Source organism: Caloenas nicobarica, chromosome 2 (assembly GCF_036013445.1).
Source record: "Caloenas nicobarica isolate bCalNic1 chromosome 2, bCalNic1.hap1, whole genome shotgun sequence".
NCBI classification, from domain to species: Eukaryota; Metazoa; Chordata; class Aves; order Columbiformes; family Columbidae; genus Caloenas; species Caloenas nicobarica.
This window is the reverse complement of record NC_088246.1, coordinates 117,975,007-117,997,551: the sequence shown is the minus strand read 5'-3', so window position 1 is coordinate 117,997,551 and position 22,545 is coordinate 117,975,007. Positions and strand designations below refer to the sequence as shown.

Sequence of the window (22,545 nt, the reverse complement as noted above, 5' to 3'; positions counted from 1 at the left end):
AAGGAAAGAGGGTAAACTAATATGCTTTTAGTATTCTTGCTCAGTTCATTTATCCTTCCATCTTGTAAATACTTAGGCATACAAACGCTGGCGTGCCTGCGTGTGGTGTGACTCAGTTTGCTGAGATCACATGTATAAATGTTTGTCAGGTCAAGGCCCCAACTGTCAGTAACGTGCTTAATTTGCATCATTTGCATTGAGGAGAGGAGTAGTGGCAGTACCTGGCAGATTAAATGTAAGGGCAGACCTGCAAGGGAAAAGGTCTTTTTTTTTTTTTCCAAAGTATTTGAAGCCATGAGCAATCTAGTCTGTTCCAAATTGAAAACATTCTCTTTTTTACAGAATTTTTATGAACCCTAGGAATGAAAATTAATTTGGACAAGTTGAAAGAGAGACTCAACTCCACAACTAACATGGGAATTACCCTAATCCTCTCTTCAACTTAATCATGGAATTTTAACGAGGTTTTTCTGGAAGCCCTTGAGATCTCCTAGGTTGAATATTACCTTATGCCCATTATTTTTATACTACTTAAAACACACAAACGCAAACCATGGCTGAGTTATGAAATAAACCCTTTGAGTTCTAAATCACTTGATCTTGGCCACAAATTGCCACCACTTGGTGGCTTTCACATGATACACATAAAAGAGTTGACGATCTCCAGCTAGTATCAGTTCTAACCCTGAATCTCCAGCTATGACTACTTAATGCTAGACTATTCCTGGCAGGGAAGGGAGGAAAAAAAAAAAAAAAAAAAAAAAAAAGGCTGTTCTCTTTGGTTTATGCTGCAGGTGAACAGCATAAGCCCTAAGAAGTCATCCATGTCTGGAAAAAATCCACAAGTTTCTACTCTCTCAAACATACGCCTGTCATCCATAAAGAGATGTGGTGCAGAGATTATACCTCAAAAGGTATAACCCACATTTGCTCTCTCTAGTGTCTCTTTATCACAGTACCCAGAACCAGCAAACTCCATGAGCTGGAGGACACTTTTTGTTACGACTGTGTAAATGAGGGAAGCCAACTGCTTGATAGAAACTTGTTCAAGGCTGAGAGATTCAGGAAAATGGTGGTGTTGAGAGCAATTTTTCTGCCAGTGTTACTATTTCTGCTAACCAAATTTAGAGGTGGCAGCAGCAGAACCCTAAGAAGCATCAGCCAGAGCTCGGATCTAGTAACATTCAAGATATACGGCAGAGCCTTCATTTTTTCAGACCTTTGGGGATGGATGGGTTCAAGGATATGAAGTGCCAGGCTCATTCAGATTATAAGTAATTACTCTAATTGGACAGTTGGTTTATGGAGTTGTTTATATTGTGTGCTTTGCATTTTGTAGAACACTTGTAAGAAGGAATATATGCTCAAATACAGTCATTAGTAAAGGTTAATATTATGTCTACCTACCTGAAAATACAAACAGAAATCTGTTACTTGGGGAAATTCACTGTTTCATAAGCAAGTCCAGGTGAAGATATCAGAATTGCTAAAGAGAGCTAACACATGCTCCGTCAGGTGCAAACCCTGGAAACTCTTCCTTGTAATAGACTATAAACATCAGCTGCGACCTTCTTGCTTCCTTTCCCCTCAGTCATAGACTAAATTTTAATGCAGAAACTCATTACCAGACGTTGTTTCCTTCATTTATCGTTCTTCACAACTGCTCGCTTCGGTAGGATTTCATGGGCTACAACTTTAAAGAAAGCGGAGGGGGGGACGGGGGGCATCTGTTTTTCTAGGTAGGGCTGCCTCCCCTCGGCTGAGCCTCATTTGGCTTTTAACGCTCGCAGGTGGCTCCCAGCTTGGCCGCTGCCCGGGCCCGGCCCCGGCGGGCGGCACCGGCATCGCCCCGGCCGCTTCACGCGTTTTCTCCCTGTCCTCTGACTTGGGTAAACAGCTGCACCGCAGCTCGCAAGCCACCGGTATTTTCAATTTCGAAGCTAATGGAATCAGCATCGTACAAGCGTGTACTTACCCCGCCTTTCCCCGACAAAATGTAAAAGCAAAGCCGATGTTTCCTTTCAAAACATGAGTATGACCTTCTGGGTTATTTTTTAAAGCAGGTTAAAAAAAATTATTGCAAGTTCAACTGTAAAATAAGATGCTTTAAAATAAATAATGTACCATTTTGAATCAACACTTCATGGGATTGTCTAGGGGCCAATGTCTACAAATCCTCCCCTTATTATATCCCGGGATGGGAGCTCTGATGCATGGACACAAAACAACTTTGCTCAGTGACCTGTGGGCTAGAGAAAATCCTTGCCAGCTCTGCAAATGACCCAGCACTGATACTTGCTTTTCTGTAACTGTTCACTCAGCAGCACTCCTCCCCAGTTCCGTTATGCACGCTGACGTTTTTCGACTCGCGGACCGCAGCCCCGGCCAAGCTTTTGAAAACATTTGCTGATAAAATTCAGCAGGTAGTTTGCAAAAAAAAAACAAAAACAAAAAACAAAACACAAAAAAACCCAAAAAAGGAGTGAGAGGAGGAGGGTGGGGAGTTAAAAACTGAAAGGGGAAAAAAAAGCGGGGGGAGGAAGAAAAACATAACTCGCTAAGCTGTAACACTTCAGCAAAACTTGCCGCACCGCCAGCACTGGCCGGCGGGCAGGGGCGTCCCAGCGCCCCCGGGCTGGGCATCGCCAGCGCCCCCGCAGCTTCTCGCTGCATCCACTGTCCCCTACCGAGCACAGCGGGGATGGGTCGTTCCTTCCCCAGCAAGTTCTCTACTCGTCCCTCAAACAATTACAGCACCCCAAGTTAGTGGGATTTATTCCCCCCACCGCCTTGGCTGCTGGCGTTGCAGGGTGAATTGGCGCTGCCGGCTGCCCCAAACGCCGGCTCTCTAGGGACCGCGGAGGGGCAGCACTATTTGCAGGCGGCTCCGATCTCGGGCGCTTGCCGTGCCGTGCCGTTCCCATTGGCCGTGCGGCCGACAGGGAGCGACGGGAGGCGGGGGGGGAGCTGCCAACAGCAGGCAGGCAGGCACCGTGCGAGCGCATACACACACGCACGGCAGGCAGAGGCTGCTGGGGTATTGTTATCATTGTGCTTCAGCGGAGGGTTTTGCGTGCAGGGGGAGGGGTGTAGGGAGGAGAAGAAAGAAGGAGAGGGAAAGTGCGGGGCGAGCATGCAGCAGGGCTGGGGCCGGCGCAGCGGCGGTGCTGGCGCGCCCGGGCTGAGGCGCTGAGAGGAGCCGCCTGCCCGCGCTCGCTGGGGGGCACCGGCGGGAGGAGCGAGGCGGGCACGATCCACGCGTGGGGAAAGCAGCCAGCCAAGGGGAGCCTCCGCCGCACCGGCCTCGCAGCAGCGACTACTTCATTCTTATCTCCCAGCCTTTTGTTCGCCCATCCTCCTCCTCTTCCCTGCCCACCCTCTGCACCGCGGAGGGGGCTCGGCAGAGAGAAAAGCAGCCTGACCCAGAGCTGAGTTTCACCCATCCTCCGCCCCTCTCTCTCTCTCCGGTCTCTTTTCTTCCCCCGCTGCATCGCTGCCCATGAGCTAGAGCGGCACCCGGCAGCCAGTGCCGCGGCAGCCGGCTCCGGCAAGGGGGGCAGACGCCGTCCGCAGCCCCCACAGCTGCTGCTGCCCGACCCTCCCCGCTGCTCCCCTCGCCCCGCTCCGCGGGCTCCAGCCGCGCTCCGGGACTGCTGGGGGCCGCCCCGCCGCCGCCCCTCCTCGCCTCCATGTGCCGGGTAGCGGGAGCGCCGCCGCGGATCCTGCCGCCGCTGGCGCTGATGCTGCTGGCGGCCCTGCAGCAGGTAAGCACCGCCGGCGGGGAGCGGGGCCGGGCTGCGTCTCTTTGTTCCCCTGCGGGCGGCGGTGCCCGGGGAAGGCGGGAGAAACGGGGCGGGGGGGGGGGCTTCGCCACCGAGGTCTGGGTCTCGGAGGAGGGGGGAGTAGGAGAAGGCGGCGGTCGTCGCTGTCCCCACGGCCAGGGTGCCCTGGGGTGGCTTGTGGCCGCTCGCGCGGAGCCACCTGCTCGGGGCTGCCCCGCCGCCGGGTTCTGGGGAGAGGCGAGATGTGCCCGGGGCCGGCCGAGGCGGGGAGAGGGTTCCCCGGGACGTGAGGGGTGGCGGCGCCGCTGATGGGGGGGGGCGCGGATTTCCCCCCTCGCTCCTGAGAGAGCAGGTGCCGGGGGACGGGGGGTGCGGCGCGGCTGTCCGGTATCCGCTCGGCCAGCAGGACGAAGTACCGGAGTGGAGAGAGGGAGGGAGCGGACACCATCCCCTCCGCCCCGCGTGGGGAAGGGAGGCCGGCGATGCCAGAGAGGTGCCGGGCACAGGGCATACCCTGCACCCCTTCTCGGGCGGCTGCAGCAGCCCCTGCGGGCCGCGGCTCGGCCATTCCCGGCTCCAGCGCCCGCTAATTCTTTCCCGGGAAGAATTTAATCAGCCTCCGCCTGGGCGCCGGGCTTCCCCACCCCCTGCCGTTAACGGGAATTTCCACTGGGACGGGCTCGTGCTGCGAAGTGTTTAGTTTATTATTATCAAAGTCCTGCCGCTGCCTCCCCGCGGCGGCCTCGCCGGGGCGGCCCGAGCGGCGGGGTCCCGGGCAGGCAGCCCCGGGGAGCGGGGCAGCGGCGGGCACCGCCGGTGGGGGTGCCCCGGGGAGGGTCTTCGTGGAGAAAGTAGGGGTCTGTGGGCCGGCGCCCCTGCGAGGGGGCGTGTGGGGCGAGGTGGAACTAACGGGACGCTGGAGGCAGTGGGGGAGGACGGGGACAAAAAAATGGATCCCGGTTGCGGCAGCGAGGGCAGTGTTTGCGGGGCGGTGGTTGGGCTGGGCTCCCCTCTGGAGCCAGGGACTGTCCGGAGCGCAGGCCGGGGACAGGTGGGGAGGGTGGTGGTGGGTTCTCTCCTCGCTTTGTGCTCGCTGAGCTCGTATCCGGCGCGGCGGGGGTGGCGAGGGCGGTAAGTCTGAGGGGACAGATGGCGCAGATCATCACCTCTTAATGGTATTTACGGTTGGGGCATTTCTGGCGGGCCGGGGGAGTGGGTTAAGGCGGGGACGGGGTGCCGGGGCGGCCGCGGCGCCCTCCCGCAGCGGCTGGCGCAGGGCAGGGGAGGCGGCGGCCACTGTCCATGGTGCAGCGCACCCGCTGCCCCCGCCCGCCCCGCCGCCTCCGCCGCAACGGGGGCAGGAGGAGCCCGCTCGTCCTTCCGTCTCCTCTTCCCCTTGTCTGTGACACCCTCGTCCCCTCACGGGGTCCCCGGGCGGCTGAGTCCTTCCCCGCAGTTTCTAAGGCACTCTGGGGGGCTGATGACTTGCACCGGGAGAGCGAGGTGCTGAAACGCTGCTCCACGGCAGCTGGGGATTTTCACTGAGTCTCTAAGAGGACGCGGGGCTGACTGGCGTGACACAGGAGTGTCCGGCTGGGCTTCAGCGTCTTCCATGTGAAAGCAGCCACCCTGTTCAGAAACTTGTGATACGCCACTTCCAGACTGTTAGCGTGTTGGGTTGTGTTTTGGGTGTTTGTTGTCATCTTTTTACGGGTTGATTTTTGGTTGGGTTTGGTTTGTTGCGTTTTTGTTTTTTTTTTTTTTAAAGTCCTTATGTACTCTTTATGTGCTTTCTGTTCTGTTTAGTCTTCCTATATCAATAAATCTTTAAAGCACAAATTCTGCGATAAGCTTTTATTCTATCTTTTTTTTTTTTTTTTAACCCAGGGCAGGTTTGAAATTAAAGCACAAGCTATGAATTAAGGACAGGAACTAGCCATATTGCTTTTATGTATCACTCAGTGTCACCGGCATGTTACGGTTGGGGAATCCAATTTCCCCCTTGTTTGGGTATCCATTAAATCAGGTTAGGGTTGATTTTTAATAGCGTGTAACAAAATTGGAACGTGGGTATGAAATCAGATTTATGGATTTATAGACCTGTGTCTGTACAACACTTTGATTTAAAAAGCTTTTTTTTTCCCCTCCTTCTTTCATGCATACTGCAAAGAACCCTCACAAGCTAGATGCAGTGCCAACTTTTTTTCTTGTCCTGTCATCATGCTTACTAGTTTTGGTTTATAGGTCATCTGTATCAGGTTCTTTTGAAATGCTGAACCTTTCCACTTAGTTTTCCCTCTTTGCAACACAAGAGCTCTCTGCTTTTATTTTCTGGAGTTATTGGTGACTTTGCTATTCATCAGTGGTATAGAAAAGCTGTCATTATGGAATTACTTGAAAGATCATAACTGGAAGCAGGTTTTAAGGCAGATCTGTGGGTGCTGTTTATGTTCAGGAAATAGGCTTTACGTTCTTGGCAATACGTAACATGTATGGGACCTAAGAGAATGAAAACTGCACTTCATTTTGCTGGTTAACAGATCAGTATGACTCTGGAAGTATTATGTGAAAAAACCTGTCAGAAGAGAGGAGAAAAAGAGCGAGGCTTCCTTTTCTGGCCAAAACAACATTTCCATTTTTTGGAATTGGGATAACAGCAGGACTGAGGAAGGAATAGGAAAGCTAGCATGAATTTAGAGGAATGAAACTACTTTTAGTTAGAAATGAACTGGAAAGGGGAGTAGAAATTAAGTGCTCAAAAAGGGAGTATTTTTTTTTTAATGTATGAGTTGATTGGATCACTCTGTCGATGTTATCCATTTCTAAAACAGGAACGAGTAAACAATAAAGCAGTTTTGGAGCCGTTCGTGCCTAGGTGACTGGTTTGAATTCAAGTTATGATGACAGAGGACGCAAGTTATTACTCTCTGCAGGCAGTTTTGGTCTTATTCCAGGTCTTAGCGAATGCATCCAGGTGATAAAGCTGCTACCCTAGATGACACTCCTGTTAAGCTGCCTCTGCTGAGAATCTGGCGATGGCATTTCTTGCCAACTGCACCCCTCTCGTAATCACCCCCAGCAGCAGTTGCTGGCAGAACCGGGGGTGAGGCATATTAACGTGGTTTTGTGCAGAAGTGGCAGTGAGATCTCCTGTTGTGGGTTCATCTTCTGTCTCTCATAATACACCTGTGTCTTAGATTATTATTTTAATTTTTTTTAATCAGTCTATTTTTAGTAGTATAATAAATAAGCGATTATATAAACACAAAAACGAGTTTCCGAGTGTATCTCTTTAAGAAATCAGACTCCAACATCATTGACTCCTTTCAAAGTGAATTGAATGCGTTGTATAACACTTTTCGTAAGCCCCAGCACAGGATAGGTATGTGAGTGGCTCAGCCTTTTTGGATGTGGATCTTTCTATTCTGGTTTTGCTTTGTCTTCGAAGAATCCATCTGAAAAGTTAAATGTGGCAGGATGTTGCAGCAAAGAGGTCTCTAATCCTTGTCTGTCTGGTCTAGGTGATAGTAATACCACTGACACATCCTCAAAATTCAGATAATTGCAGAACTGAAGAAAAAAAAATAGAAGTATCTCTTTGGATATTAAGCTGGAGATATTATTTTAAAAATGATTTTGTGAAAAGACTTTTTTACACTGCTTTTTGCATCTATTATAGGACAGATAAGGTGGTGTAAGTCAACAATTTATGGAATTTAAATAATTGGTTGACAAAACAGGAGATAATTTTGTATATTAAACAAGTTCTGACTATCTGAGCAGATATCATAGCAAGCTTAGAGATATATATGCTGCTGATGTAACAGAAGGTATATGTTCTCTTGTATTGTCAAGTTATATATTTTTAATAAATGTTACGTGTTTTCTAGAAAGCCTTCTGCTCGCTCTCCTTGTGGATGGTGCTGCTACCTAGGCATGCAGTGTAATGTGCTAGAAAGATGAATGTATAGTTTTTCTGATATCAGTTTTGAAAATATTGTCCAAAATGATAATATTTTTGAACTACATCTAGTCAAGAGTGTATAATTCAAAAGCTTCCCATCTATTGTTTTTCTTTCTGCTCCCAGAAATTGGAGGAACTCCCAGAAATGTCACTGGAGGAGCCCGTCGTGTCCCATATTAATTTGTTTCAATGACACTTTTATGTCAATTTCATTTATTAGTGGTGTGGGTTTTTTCTTTTTTTTTCCTCTTTTTTTTTTCTTTTGTTTTTTTAAATAACTGGACCCTGTAACAGATAAGAAAATTTAGCTGTGACAGAAGGGCATGTGTTTATTTAAAAATAGCTTGAGGAAGTTGTGAGTAAAGTTATTTTTACTCAATCCAGACAGTCTTGCGTAAGGGACTTGTCATGTGGCAAGGAACAGGAATTGTTGAATGGCTTTTCTTGACTAAGTAAGAGGATCATTTACCAGTTAAACTCTCTTTCTGTGTCTCACTGTTTTTGTAAATGCTTTTTTAGGTCAAAAAATAGTTCAGAAAGCTTGCAATAGTTTCAGTAGTCCACCAGCCCGCCCATAAGGATGAGAATTTATATTAAACAATGTACACATACAAAATGTGAGTCTGGTCCTCAAAGGCTATGCAACCTCTAATGTTTCAAGGCATTTTTCTTTTAAATTGCTTTTTCTTACACAGCATAGGAGGAACCCATAGTGTCCTCACTGAATATGCTGCGTGCTTGCACTAACCCTGTGGCACTAGTTGTGCATAAGATGCAACGAGACATATCGGGGTGGACGGCAATGAAAGCAGAAGGAATACTTAATGTTTTTTGCAATAGCAATGGTAATTATAACAGCACTTCTCCTCACCTGTCACTAAACTGAGACTCACTGGTTGGCCAAGTTAATACTGGTATATGTAGAGGTGAGTCTTGAGAGGAAAAAAGGGTGGTGTGTTATTGCAGGTTGAGTTTAAGAAGGATTTGTATTTTGCCAAAGCATGTTTGTAGTTTGTGAGTGATCTGAGAGGGACCTTTTTCACCTGGGTGTTGGGCCATGCTGCTGTTCCCCTTGAGAGGTATATAACCAAATCTGTGTGATTCATCATTTGATTTGATCCTGCAGTTCTCACTGAAAGATCATGGGATCTCTGTCTGAATAAAGAGGGGAAATTAGGCTTTCTATTTTTAAGTGGCTCATGAAAACAGATATGGGATCAGCAGCTTTCAAGACAGAAGGTATATCGCTGCCAAATCTTTTCAATGTTTCACTTAAACTATTTGGTTTTAGTCTGTATTCATGTATTTAATTAAATATCATGTTTCCAAAAGGCACGTTTCTCCTCTCCTCTAGGCACTCCTTGACATATTTAAAAAATATATTTTTACCAACAGACTCCTCTAGGGACTCCTCCATTCCTTATAATTAGCATATAATTATCACCCAGCAGCTGAAGACATAGTTAAAATTTTGCGATCCCCCAAAAGAGTTCTTCCAGATAGGCCTTGCAAGGCCTCCCCTGAAAGCCAGGAAAATGCAGCATCCTCCTATATGCCTGGGCAGAGATATTCCATGTGAGCAATACCATGGCTATTATCAATTCAGAAAGGTTTTTTTTTACTTCTTTTAGAGAAATGAGAATGTATAGTCAAACATAGGGCTGTTTTTGTTTTTTTTTTTAAATGACTTAGACCTACAGTTGTTTTTTTTTTTTTTTAATTGCAATTGAGACTTTAAGACTTCCTTCTCTGGTAGGAACTGTGGCTTGTCTGGAAAACTATGTCTCGGAAGATGCAGCATTCTGTGTTCTCCTAGTTGGGAGAAAGGGAAAGTCCAAACCAGGTTGTGGGTGGCTTTGTGCTATGTCAGATATGCCAATAAATGTCTCCGTGTTTAGTAAAGCAAATGAACAGAGTCACTGTTGTCTCATCTGGGGTTAACAAAAGAGGCTACAAACACGATTTGTGAGACTCTCTAATTTGTAAAGCTACGGTAACCTATGTTAACCACTGGTGGTTTAAGGCAACTGAATTTAAACCAGATGGTAGCATAAAAGTTGCAGATCCTGTTATTTTGCAAAGTGTTTAAGAGCGTTAAGTGTTGGTTTAAGAAGCTGGATTTTCTGATCTGAAATCTCCTGGTTCATGAAATAGAGCGCTAATTAGAAGCGAAGATGGTATAATGAAAGTCATTCCTGGCATAACTGAATGACCTCTGTGAGGATGTAGCCTGGCACCTACTTTGGAAGCTTTTGGCTTCCAGAACAATTTGAATGAAAGGCACTTTTTCTCCAGTTGCAATCTACGGTTGGAAACAAATTGTACTTGACTACATTTGCTGGAGTACTGGGTACTGTGAGGGTATAAACTGTTGCAGCTCTTCTTTGCAGCGAGTCAGAGATTAAGGAGGAGTTGCTGAATGTGTTAAAGTTCAGCATCGAAAGCATTTCAGGGATGTGTCTGTCATCCTGCAGAGCATCTTTCATATGCCTTATGGTAGTAAGTAGAATCTTATCATAAAATAAGACCCACCTTGTAAAGCATATCCCACTGTGTCAGACGATGCATGTACGCAAAACTAAAAAGGGATCGAGCGATCCCTAGAGTTACCTAAGTTGTGAATGAGTATTTGGGACCATCTTGGCCTTTAAATTAATGAGGAAACACCCAGTCTTTTTAAACACAGTCACGAATGTTTCAGCGATCTGTGTTTAAGTTCAATATTACTGTTGCAATTGCAAATTAATGTTGGTTATTAAGGAGGGAGAGCTCAGATACCACGTGCCTGCTCTGTCATACATATAATTATGTCAGACGTTGTTTTGAGCTTCGCAAAATAATGCCCTGTGAATTGGCTGGACTTGGCAACTAGCATGTCCAATTATAACTGTATAGTATAATATTTTCTCTGCATACCCCTCCATTTCTCCTGTTACTACTTAGGCCTATTTTCCTATAGGAGTAAGCTACATAGAGCATGAAAAAAAGCAGTCTTTCAAAAACAACTTCCCTTGTGTTTTGGTACAATCAATAAGAAATATAATGTTGTAGTAAATGCAGATGCAAACAGTGGAAAAACAGAGACTTTGATATTTCAGATTAATAGCTACTAGTGAACTCCAGTGGTGTATAGTGTATGCAGAGAGAACAAGATCAGCCCTGTTTGAAAACTGTGTTTAAGAGCCAAATTCTGCAAATTTAAGATGCGTGTTGTGATACAGAATTGCTGCTACAGTCGCGTGGTGAGCTTGCGTTTTTAAATAGGTGTTTCTTTACAGAATTGCATTCTAAATGTCACTACTTTTTAGAAAGTATGGAAATTGGAAAGAGGTGTTAGTCCATAACTGTCAACACTAGTGAGGCAATCCTGTCTGGCTTTGTTCTTGTTTTAATTTACAATCTTTTCACAGGTGTGAGGTCTGTGTTGGTGGAAGACTCTTACTGGTGGTGTTTAGAAAAAGACATAAACGCAAATACTTTAGAATTATGAGGTTGAGATTGTCAACAGGTTGTTGATTGTTTGGTTGTTGTTTTTTAAATTAAGCTGGAGTACAACCTTAAAATTAAACCACGAGTTTCTAGATACTCAGATATCTAGATATGAAATGAAAGTAACTGAGGAGCAGGGCATGAAGACTGCAGGCTTAATTGCCATAAGTTTATCAAAACGGCCAGTTCTTTTAATTGATTGAATAACTTTGACAGAGGACTTCTCATTTACATCATGTTGCTTCATAATTGCAGTTTGCATTGCATTTAATCTACAGTACTGAGTTATTATGCATGATCTGACACCACATTTTACTAGGTGTTAGCACTTTAGCATCTGGAGATAGTAATGCTTGTTACTCATTTTGCAGTTAAAAATGACTAAATAAGCCATAAAGGATGAGGAAAGCAGAATAGTTTTTCAGTAGTACCCCTATTTTGCTTTAGCAAAGTCTGTTAGTACTTGAAAATTTTCCTAGTGCTGAGCTTGTTCAAAGCTTTGTAACCCCATTAAGTAGGTTTTATATGGGTACAAGCTAAGGTAATTGCTTTCCATCTCAAAAGATAGGTTTGTTGGGTTTTTTCGTGTGGTTTTTTTTTTTTTTTTCAAGTACTGTCCTTCTGTAGATGAATGTACAAGTAATATTATGTCTGAAATAATCTTGGGAATTGTACTAATCACACAAAATCCTGTAAATTACAATAATGTGCCCCATAATCTTCACTAGCTTTCCCCTTTTGTCCCAGATAAGGGAATAGAAATATTTGAACATCCTCTTTTGCTTAGAGTTAAAATGGTTTAAGTCTTGCAGTACTCTTAGGCTGAACTTGATATGACCTAGTGTGTCTGAAGCTACAACTTCTACTTAATTCAAAGTGCTTAACATAGGGTGACTAAGAATTGCTGAAAATTTGAATTCTTTCCCTTGTGTTTTTAGTCTCAAACAATCTTTACAAAGGGCTGTTTTTGGAGAGCAGAGTACAGTCTTTTGTTTCCAGATAAAATTGATGGCTGCAAATGAAAGAATAAAGAAGGCTCTCTATTCATGTCCCCCAGCCTTTGTTTCAGTGGGCATTGTTTCAGTTTATAAGAGCTGTTTAGTACATATAGATTGCTGGAAAGGCTGGAACATTCCCAGGCGCATCAGTGCAGACTTGTTAAAAATCCTGCTATCTCCTCAGCTGCCCACCCAGGACCTTTTTGTTTCAAGGAAACCATGAAAGACTTTTTTCCTTCTCCATCACATTTGCTTTGAGGTCACCTTTTGTACAGTAGTTTAAACAAGTCTTACTATTATTATTTTGAATTATGGAAACCCATCCAAATCTGTTCTTTGAGTTCTAAAGCTGAGGAAACTGGCAGTTGGAATGGTAATTATTTTTGATGTACCATCTTTTTATCTTAAAAACTCAATGTGCGAATGGACTGTTTGGGCTTAGATACAGATTCAAGTTCCAGCTTTGCAGGTAACATGGTCCTGCAGTAGCTTAAACTGTTGCTGTATGTTTGTTTTCTCTTTATGGTCCCAATATAAACATTTTAAAGTACATAAGTAATTGTACACAGGTGAGATACCCATGTATTACTTAAGTCACAATTAAATCCACACCGCAGTTTAAGTTAACATGACACTTGATAATTACAGATTCCCTTACTGGGTACTTACCTGGATAGTGCATTGACTTGGGAATTAGATAGTAATTTTTTTTTCTAGTGGCAGTATTGAGCTGCTTAGTTAGGAGGACTTAGTGTAAGTGCAACGCAATGTGTTACAAATGCCTTCTTGTATTAGTGATGAAGTTATTCTAATAGGGGATAGCATGCTGAGCTTGGCTGTGTATGTCAGTGGAGATGACACTTCTGCTTCATCCATCTTCCCTGAGGAAACCCTTGTAGTTTGAGGTACTCCTGTCCCATCTCTGCTCCAATCCTCTCTGTCCATGAGGTTGCTGTAGTAAATGGCTATAACACCATCACCTCCTCTTTCTCCATCCCTTTTTTCTTTTTTTTTTTTCTGTAGGGCTTTCTTTGCCAAGTGTATGCAGACATGCTCACATGGCCTCAAGTAGATCTACTTGATGGAAGCCCATCTGCGAAAGTAAAAAGGAAAATCTAATTTAAGTCTTGATCAGATTTAGGTACAATATAGCAGCACAGTTGCTCGTGCTGTCAAAGACCATATACTACATCTGGGCATGCACATGGTTAAGGCCTTCGCTTGGCACGTAGGCGTGTTTGAGATTGTGCAAGGGCTCTTGCGACTTCTCGGTATGTCTCAGCCCAGGCTGGCTTGGGAGCTGGTCTTGCTGCCTTGTGCGGCGTGAAAGGGGTTTTGCCACCTATGGCCACTTAGCCACATGTAAGGTGGGCTGTTGTCTTGTGCAGCTCTAAAATGAGACAAAACCAGCCCACTGAAAATTAACCTTAGTCCTTTGCCACATAAAATATCGATTTTTCGTTTTGGTTTTTTTTTTTTTTTTTTTTTCCAACTAGACAACTAACTGTCCTGGAAATGAGCTTAGCTGTCAGACGTATCTTCTGAATAAGGAGCACCTCAGAACAAACAAGTTTCCAAATGCTGTGTTATATTTCTTAATAAAAAGGCATTTATGAAACTCTTTAAGACTGTGATTCGAAGGGAAACTTTCTTAACAAGTGAGAGAACAAACAGTTTCAGTGGCTCGTCTCTTCCCTTGTTGTGCAAATTTTAATAATGAGCTGCTCTCCTTTTAACTTAGCCTGCCTTTGAAATAGAAGGAGATTGAATTGGAAACATTTGGCTTTATATAGTATGCATTTGAATGCTAACGCAAATATAAGTTCTGCTAAGTTACTGCAAATGTAGCATTTTATCTTAGTTTACTTGTTCTGGTTCAGCCTCACATAGAAATACTCTAAATAAAGCATTTTAAATCAGCGGTTGAAGTCATTCCTCTCAAGTAATCTGTCTATGAAAAAGTTGCCGATGGGTTTTGTGCAACATTTATTTCCAGAGAAAGGAATGCTTTTGTTCCCTCTATGATTCCCCTTCAGTCTCGATGGCTGGTTTAGTGGAAATGTTCGGTTGTCAGAAGAATCAAGATTGTGTATTATTTAGATCTTACCAGACAAGTGGGATTTGTTCCTTCCATTCCAGTTATCAGAAAGATTAACCCTTTGCCCTCGCGGTCCTAATTGCAGTTGTTCAGAAACAAAGATGCTGCTCGTACAAGACAGCAGCAAAATGGAGTATGTGAATGAAGGTTGCGAGTATTACATAAATTTTGTCTTGCATTTCAGGCACCGATAAAAGCAACCTGTGAAGATATGTCATGCAAGACTGGATTTCCTGAAGATGTTCACAGTGCAGTGGTGTCAAGGAGTGTACACGGAGGACAGCCTCTCCTCAACGGTATGATTAGAAAAGATGTAGCATTGGGTTTGTTTATTTATTTATTTATTTTAATTTATTTCCTCTGGTTGTAACCATAAATCACTCTGGAGCATTTTCATCCTTAAATAGGGCACAAACTCTTGCAGGAAAGAACAGCAGCTGCTCTGTTATGTTTCCTTTTTTTTTTTATTATTATTGTTATAGGACTTGGAAAATCTGTTGGCATTAGCGGTAGCACATGCACCTCTGACCGTAATTTGAAAATACTGAGTGTTGCGAACCGTCCTGTGATTGTCCACTAATTCTCTTTCTCAGCACAGCACTCACACTGATGTTCCTTGTTACCACTGACGATACATATGCCACCAGTCTGTGCTTAGAGCCCAGGTCCAAATGATGAGGAGGTAAAGAAAACTTCCCTTCTGCTTTACATCTCCCACAGAAGTACTGCACTTAGACCTGGTCCTAGAGTTCATATTAATGCAGAGATAGTTCCCTTAACTGCTTTTCCCTGGCAAGCCGAGGAGAGACACCTGTGGAAAGCAACACCCGAAACAGGCAGGAACACCCTGCTCTGCGAGCAGCCATGCAGGGAAAGGCAGGACGGTGCCCGTGCTGTCTCGTGGACCCCATGCTGCTCTCTCATCTCACCCTGGCACCGACCTGCGTCTGAATGGCACGGTGCCCAGGCTGGGGATGGCCCCGCTCCCCAGCTCGCAGCGCGCTCGGCAACTACAAGCCCCAGCCTCCACCGGGGATGCACCGCGGTCACTACATCTGCCCACGGGTCATCCAGGTTGGGAGTTCGGATCGTTGCTCTCTTTGTGTCTTTATGTTTCCGGGATAAGAGTAGTCATCTGTAGGACACAGAGGCACATGCTCTGAATCTTTCCTGGATTTCCCAACCAGTTAAGTTTCAGTATATAAGTCTGGAAGTAGAATATATATTTTTTTTAAAGCTTTCTGAACTACTAAAGTTTTTTTCCATCTAGTGTGGAAGTTGTGGAACTAAGAATATTAGTTTTAGATGGCTTGAAATACGTCTTAAATAAGGACTACTTTAATTTCTTGTTTTCTTTACAAATAAATATGGTTGCACAGATCAAGATATTTAAATGGAAAAAACTTAATGAATCTCCAAAACAAATGAAGCGAAAGCTGTAGTCTTGATTTTACATGCTGTATATAGCAGTCTCTGGGTAATTATATTTTACAGACCTGTTTTGTGCTTTTTTAGAAGTATAATGGAAACTTGAATGCAGGGTGAATTGATTAGCTTTAGTGTATTTAAACTTGAGTTATTAAAGCTTTTTCTGTTCATTTGCAAGGAAGTATCTTCTACCACCACAGACTTTTCTTTAATAAAAGAATAGCTTAGAAATTCATGTATTGAAGTAAATGTTCTGCCAATTGAGAAAATAATAAAGAGGAAAGAGAATTTTCTGCACTTTCCTACAGAATGGGAGTTAATAGATGACTCTACTATAGACTCCTGCAATAGCTGTGTACGCTTAGGACTCCTTTAGGTGATCCACAGACCTGGAGAGAAAGACAGAGCACAGCAGGCAAATGCTTTCCAAAGGTTCTGCCTTCAGACCACCAGATGTTTGTTACTGGTTAATTATCATGCCATTAGTTCATCTTAAAATGGAGATCACAGAGGTTTTGAGATGTACCTTGTCTTGTGACAGTTCTGTTCACTCTTCAGGGAATCAAGACCCTTTCTGCAATTTCTCCCCCTTTTTTTCCCAGTCAGCTAGGAACTGCAACAGGCTGCCCACTCTGTTGGCATTGCTGATGTGAATCTGATGATAATGACTGACCAGCCTTAACTGGGTGTGAAGTAGTAACATAGGATGGCAGCCTGGCTTCCTCTTTCATTACTCATCGCATTCACACAGTCCCTTCCCTTGCTTCTCAGAAGTGAGTGAAGCATGACTGTCGGTTTGTCCTTGAATGGTATTAAAATGCGTAGCATTTTAGGTAAGTAGGAATTTGAAAAATTGTATGAGGCATACAGTATGTATCACATCCTATCAGCTGTTTTAAAAATGACCTAGGGGAGTTGTTGTTTTTTTTCCTACCACTGTTTCCTCAGTTGAATTACTGCAATGGTTAATTCCTTTGAAAATTCAGACATGCTTAAAAGCATATAATTTGCTGGTTACAAATAAACATACAGTCTGTCATTGCATAGCTCTGACTTAAATTTAATTACACTGTCATTTTGAAATACTATTGTTGTCAAAAGCCTATTTTCTGGTTATTAAACTGGAGTCAGATGACGCTGCAAGTTAAGTATAGTTGTGTGACATTTGCTTCTTGGGGATAACCATGGGCCTGATTCTCATATCAGTTACCTCGCCTGTTTAACTGCATGCTTACACTGGTATGAGTTCTGAAATGAGGCATGTAACTGTAGGTTTTCTGTATGGTATAGAAGTGAAATATTTTAATTTTCTTTGGTTTTGTGCATTGATACCATAAGCACAGAGGCTTTATGGTCTTCTCAGCTAGCTGCAGAATAGTGTGAACCTGACTTGATGCTTTCTTGACAAGTTACTTCTTAAAATACTGGCCAAGAAAATGACCATATGTTTATTATCTGTCTTGTTCATTTGCTTTTATCTTGCACAATGGGTGACAAGCCTCTGTTGAGGTCTTCAGTTTCCATCTTACTACCGAAACTTAAATAAAAACAGAGGTATCATATGACTTACTGATCTGTGCCTTTCGGTTTTTACAGTAACATAGGATATCTGTTTTTAAAAACATTATTATAAGAAATCGTAGAGTATGGGGCAGGGTTCCACCATGCAGTATGTGATAGTGTATTTTTTGTGGAGATATTTCTATTTATTTCTGTATTCAGGTGGTGCTTGGTTTTGAGGGAGAGTCAGACTTGGTCCTATAGCATTAAAGAAGAAAAAAAAAAAGCTTTGCAATTCATAATGGTTTTGTTAATTCATGTAGCTAGGACAGTATGTCAACATCTACTAATTTCTCCTGTGCATGAGGGCATGAGAGGCCACTACATGTTCAGTTGGTACCCATGTGTTCAGTTGTCACAATATGTGAAAAGTTGGTGGGGCAATGTATTCAGAATAACATAAATTGGAAAAGGGGAAATCCTCCACATTTATTAATGTGTCTAGAGGGGAAGAAAGAGAAAGACAGCTGCCCTTGGTTTCAGGATGAGGAGACAGGGAATCCCCTGTAGGGAAAGGATGCAGTTAGTTGGGAAGGCACAGATAAAGAAGTTGGAAGCTACTCCTTTAGTAGGTCATGAGTGAGCTGTGTAGGATGTAGCCTGCAGTAAAGGTTATGTCGTGTTGCCTCCTTCTGGCATGGTGTCACCCGTGTCCCGTGCTCCCGTGTTGCCCTCGTACAGACTTCACCGGTCACAGCCCCAGAGACTTCACAGCTCATGAGCCGAGAAGACACAGCTCATCAGACACCTTGTCTTGCACAAAGTCTGGCAAGTCTGATTCCAAGATCCAATACGCTCAGGTCACTAGTCACATGTAAGCTAAGTTCTATAGGTCTAGTTTTGAATTTATTTATAATGTTTTACATGTTGCTCCACTTGGTACCAGTAACTGCAGTGAAATCGGAGTGGTTTTTACCAAGGAACTAGGTGAGCTCAGAACTATTACCTTCATTTCTGTACAGGAAGGAAGAAGAAAGCAATAATTTCTGAAACAAAATTAAGAGGAACTTCATGTGCCTCTAAAGTGTCTTAACTGATAAAACCATGGATTTATTTGGGCCTCCAGTTGTTTTAGAATTTAATATGCTTTGAAGTATTTTAGGACTTCAATGTTCCAACATAAAAAAAAGAAAATAAATCATATGCAGATAACTCACCAGCTATCACCTAGTAGAAGAAGTAGATATCTAACCCAAATTTACAGGCACAGTACTTCAGACTTGTTTCTGTAAATAAAATTTGATTACTGTTTGGAGGACCATTCATAAGATGTAGTATTTGGAGAAGAGGTTAAGTTAAAGAGGGAAGTGTGTTTAATATATTAAATGCCCTTGCCTGTGCTGGGTTTATTGCAGTTTTGTAGTTCATCCAGGAAAAAATACTTGTGGCAGTTTGATACATATATCCAGCCTGTTTATCTGATCTTTGTTCTATATCCTGCAAATTTTAAGATACAAGTAATGCATTTCTGCTAAAATCGTTCATCTGGGAAGGTTACTTGAATGGTTATTTGCAGAATCATATCTTAAAGTTAGAGATTCTTATTCTGCTAATTTATTTTAACAGTTTCTTATCTTTCAAAGATTTCATTTTAACATTTTTCTGTTACTCAACACATGATTTAGTTTTCTGCTAAGCAAATTAATTGTCTAGACTAGATTCTTAAATGTATCCTTCAAGTGTTGTGTAGCTGTAAAATATTTTGTAGCTCTTTGAGTTGCACAGTGAAAAAGAAAAAAATGTTTTGGTGTTGATCACCGCGGTAAGTGATGATTATGGATGACTAACAGCGCAGTTTCATGAGCCATTTTGGCTGGAGGGAGCTGACAGTGTTACCAAAAGAGGCTCGTTTACGCCTTCCCTCCTCTTTGAGCCTGGTACCAAGTGCTCATGAAACCATGAAATGAATGGGGTTGGCCACTTTTTCTGGGGTAACCTCTCACTCTTACTCCTTTAGGTTTTTGCTGAAAGATCTTGTGTGCTTAAACAGAGCCGTGGTGTCCCTGCTGCCTTTTCTTTTCTTAGCAGTGAAATGCTTAGAAAATAATATTTGTTTTGATGCTTTCAAACTGAGTGACAGAACTTGATTTTGGCATTCCTACTGACTCATTTTTGTAGTTCACCATTGAAAACACCGGTCGATCTTGAAACAACCCAGAAATGCATTGCTGGGAATGTGGTCCTCAGGCTTTGCCTGGCATTTAAAAGTAATGTTTCTTCTTGATGTCATGGAGGTTTGGTGGGTCCTGTCTGTCCCAGGTGAGGCCACTCTGCCTTTTGTGCTGCTAGTGGTGTTTTATCATTCTGTGTACAAAAATGCGCATCATCAGCTAAGAATAAAATTCCTTTTAAAAAAGTCATCGTGCTTAAAACTGAAGACAGGACAGCAGCACATATTTTAAGGCCTATGTCTCGTTTCTTTCTATAAACAAATTTTACAAAATTGTATTCTTACTATGGTAGCATGCACTGGTGGATTTGATATTCCGGTGCACATTAACAGTAGAGCCAGGGGAAGTATTTTTAGCAGAATTATATTTTCCAAGAGGGAAATCAGTCTTTCCTCATCAAAAAAAAAAAAAACAAAAACCCACAAACACCAACTTTTTTTTTTCCTATGAAAAAAAAATGAAAATAGTAACCACTTTGTTTGAAGTCTCCTTGCCTTAAGCAAAAAGACAAGTTGACAAGTTCCTTCCAGGCAGACAGCCAAAGAATCTCAGATGGATGGGGTCTCTCTCTGAGCTGCTGGCAGGCTGGGGAGAAAAATGTTTCAATTCTTCCCAAATGTATTGTTTTCTGAAATTCTCTCCCTATACCATTGCCCCAGTTCTCTCTCCTCTCCCCTCCCCTGCAAAGGCCAGAAGAAGAATTAAAAGAAAAAAAAAATCAAACCCACAACCATCCTTCTAGTTATTCTTTTAAACCTTAGTGGGAGTGAGAATTGTTTTTGCAGAAGCTTATGTTGGGAATATCTTTATATTATTTTCCCCAGTCCTGCATAACATTTAGTAGGTTTAGTTTTGCCCTCTTCTGTGTGAAGCAGAGTAAATTCTAATGCTATTACTTGGTGATGCTGGGCCTTGTTGATTTATATTACGTTGCAGTTGCATTTCAGTTCTCAGTCTCTTGCCTTTTTAATCCTTTTCCTTTTATTTTCTGAAACAGTTTTCCTGTTTGTGCTCTTTCCATACCCCGCAGCATCCTAAATTCTCTTGTGTCAGTACTGAGCTTACTAGCCCGGATTGGTAGAGCTGCTTCTGTTTGCTTTAACTCCACTAGCACAGTGCCCGTTCTATGATGCCTGTTGTCTATTCACGTTCCAAGCTCTTAATGTATTCTCAGATACTTGTCCCCTGAAAATCAGAGCTTTCTTTTGCTGAAGCAAGAGATTGCTTTTCTGAGATGTGGTTTCCTTACTCCCTTTTCCCCACTCTCAGTTAAACATGGAATATATCCTAGAGCATACATAACAGGTTCACCTTACTGAACAGTGGTAAAATACCTATTTGAATGGTGTCTCCTTTTTTCTTAATTTAATTTGTGTAAAGTTATCTGATTTGTACATGATACCAGATTTTACTCTTTAATATTAGCTACTGATTAGTGTTTGTATTTTCTCATTGCAAGCTTGTATGTAGAACATTACATATATATAAACAGAGAATAAATGCAAATAATGAAATTAAGCAATGTTTTGAATATGCATAAAGGACAAACGTTTCAGAAACATAGTTCCATTATCTTTTGGTGGATCCTAAAGCTGTTACAGAATTGTAGTATTTAGATCAATTTGTATATCCAGTATCAAAAAATTTATCACTTGAGTTCTAGATAAGTAATCATTCTAAAAGTAACTTATAAACAGGTGCTAAATAAAATGTTTTCCTTTTATGGAATATTTGGATTAGAGGTGAAAATATATTTTTATAGTTAAAAAAATCCTTAATGCGCTATACTGTCCACTTTTTCTGGAGAAGAAACTTGACTCATCCTTATTCCTTGCAAAAGGAAGGCTGCTTCTATTTCCAGTGTGGACTTTAAATTTTGATAAAGATAAAAAGACACCTATGGAGAAATTATAGAAATCTTTAATGGTTGCAGTGTTCTGGGATGTGTAAATTACTATCTTAATGATTCCAACTCTGATAATAATTTCTCTTTGTGGTGCATTTACTTGGAATGCACTGAATTGATTAGTACTTACTCCCTTTTCCTATATTCAGGTGGTTACTTATGAGGGTCTCAACTGTGGTGACCCTTCTGTGTGCAGAAGTATGAATTACTAGAGCTGAGTTGTCAGCTGCCCCAGAAAGCTTTGGGCACAGCTCAAGGAGGGGTGGCAAAGGAGATGTTTGTTTCTGCCTCTGAAGCCAGGTCTAGCTTTATACTGTTTCTAACCCCATTTAGTGTAGCCTTAGCTCAGTTCTAAACTATGCCGTCTGGCCTTGATTCCCACGGGGCCGTTATTTCTGCTGGAATCGCTGTAGTTAGAGCCCTCGCCAAGGCTGACCCGTGCTCTGGGGGAGGCTGGGAGGAGTGGTGATTACAAAGCTGTGCAAAAAGCCTCCCTAGCAGACAAAGGTGCCTGTAGCTATGGGAAATTTATTTAGTGAGAGAAGAAAAGTTGCTGTTGCTTTCAACAGCTGCATTTAAAAAAAAAAAAATCTTTATATGGATAGATCAGTATATAGAATACATGGAGCAAAAACTCAGGTGAGGCTGTCTGTGTTAGCATAACGTGAGATGCATGGTATGTATAATTATGCATTCAAATTTCTCTCTTAAAACTACAATACATCTTTTGTTGACTTGTCATCTTTCTAACAGTCGGGAAAATGAATTTACTAGAGCGTCCTATTGAACCTATATTATAGGAAAATGCCCTTTATCACAGAACAAATTTGCATACTAAGTAGAGATAAATTCCAGTAGTATTTAAACGCTTAATGACGACATTAAATCAAATACTACTGTGTTGAAGACTTGGGTGTCAGTCAACAAATCCAAGTACATTCTGAGCTGCTCTGATTTTGGCTGAATGCAGTGAGGCAGATTCCTTGCTTTTGGTTGAACTCGTGACACTCAACATGGGGGCATTTTTTTAATCTGGAAATGATAACTTTTGCAAGAGTTCACTTCCGAACTTCCACGGCATGCCCTAGGCATCAGAGACAGCCCTGCTGAACTGAGAGACATGAGAGGCACGAGGAAGGTTCAAGGGAA

At 42.8% G+C, this 22,545-nt stretch overlaps 1 protein-coding gene across 1 annotated transcript in view; it reads left to right on the top strand.

Annotated features, from left to right (window-relative positions):
• The first annotated feature begins 3,132 nt into the window (after nt 1-3,132).
• CDH2 (cadherin 2) overlaps nt 3,133-22,545 on the top strand; it is a 116,592-nt gene continuing 97,179 nt past the window's right edge. The window contains 2 exon segments of the mRNA XM_065627310.1: nt 3,133-3,764; nt 14,516-14,627. Coding sequence (XP_065483382.1) covers nt 3,690-3,764; nt 14,516-14,627 — 187 coding nt within the window. The 5' untranslated portion in view covers nt 3,133-3,689.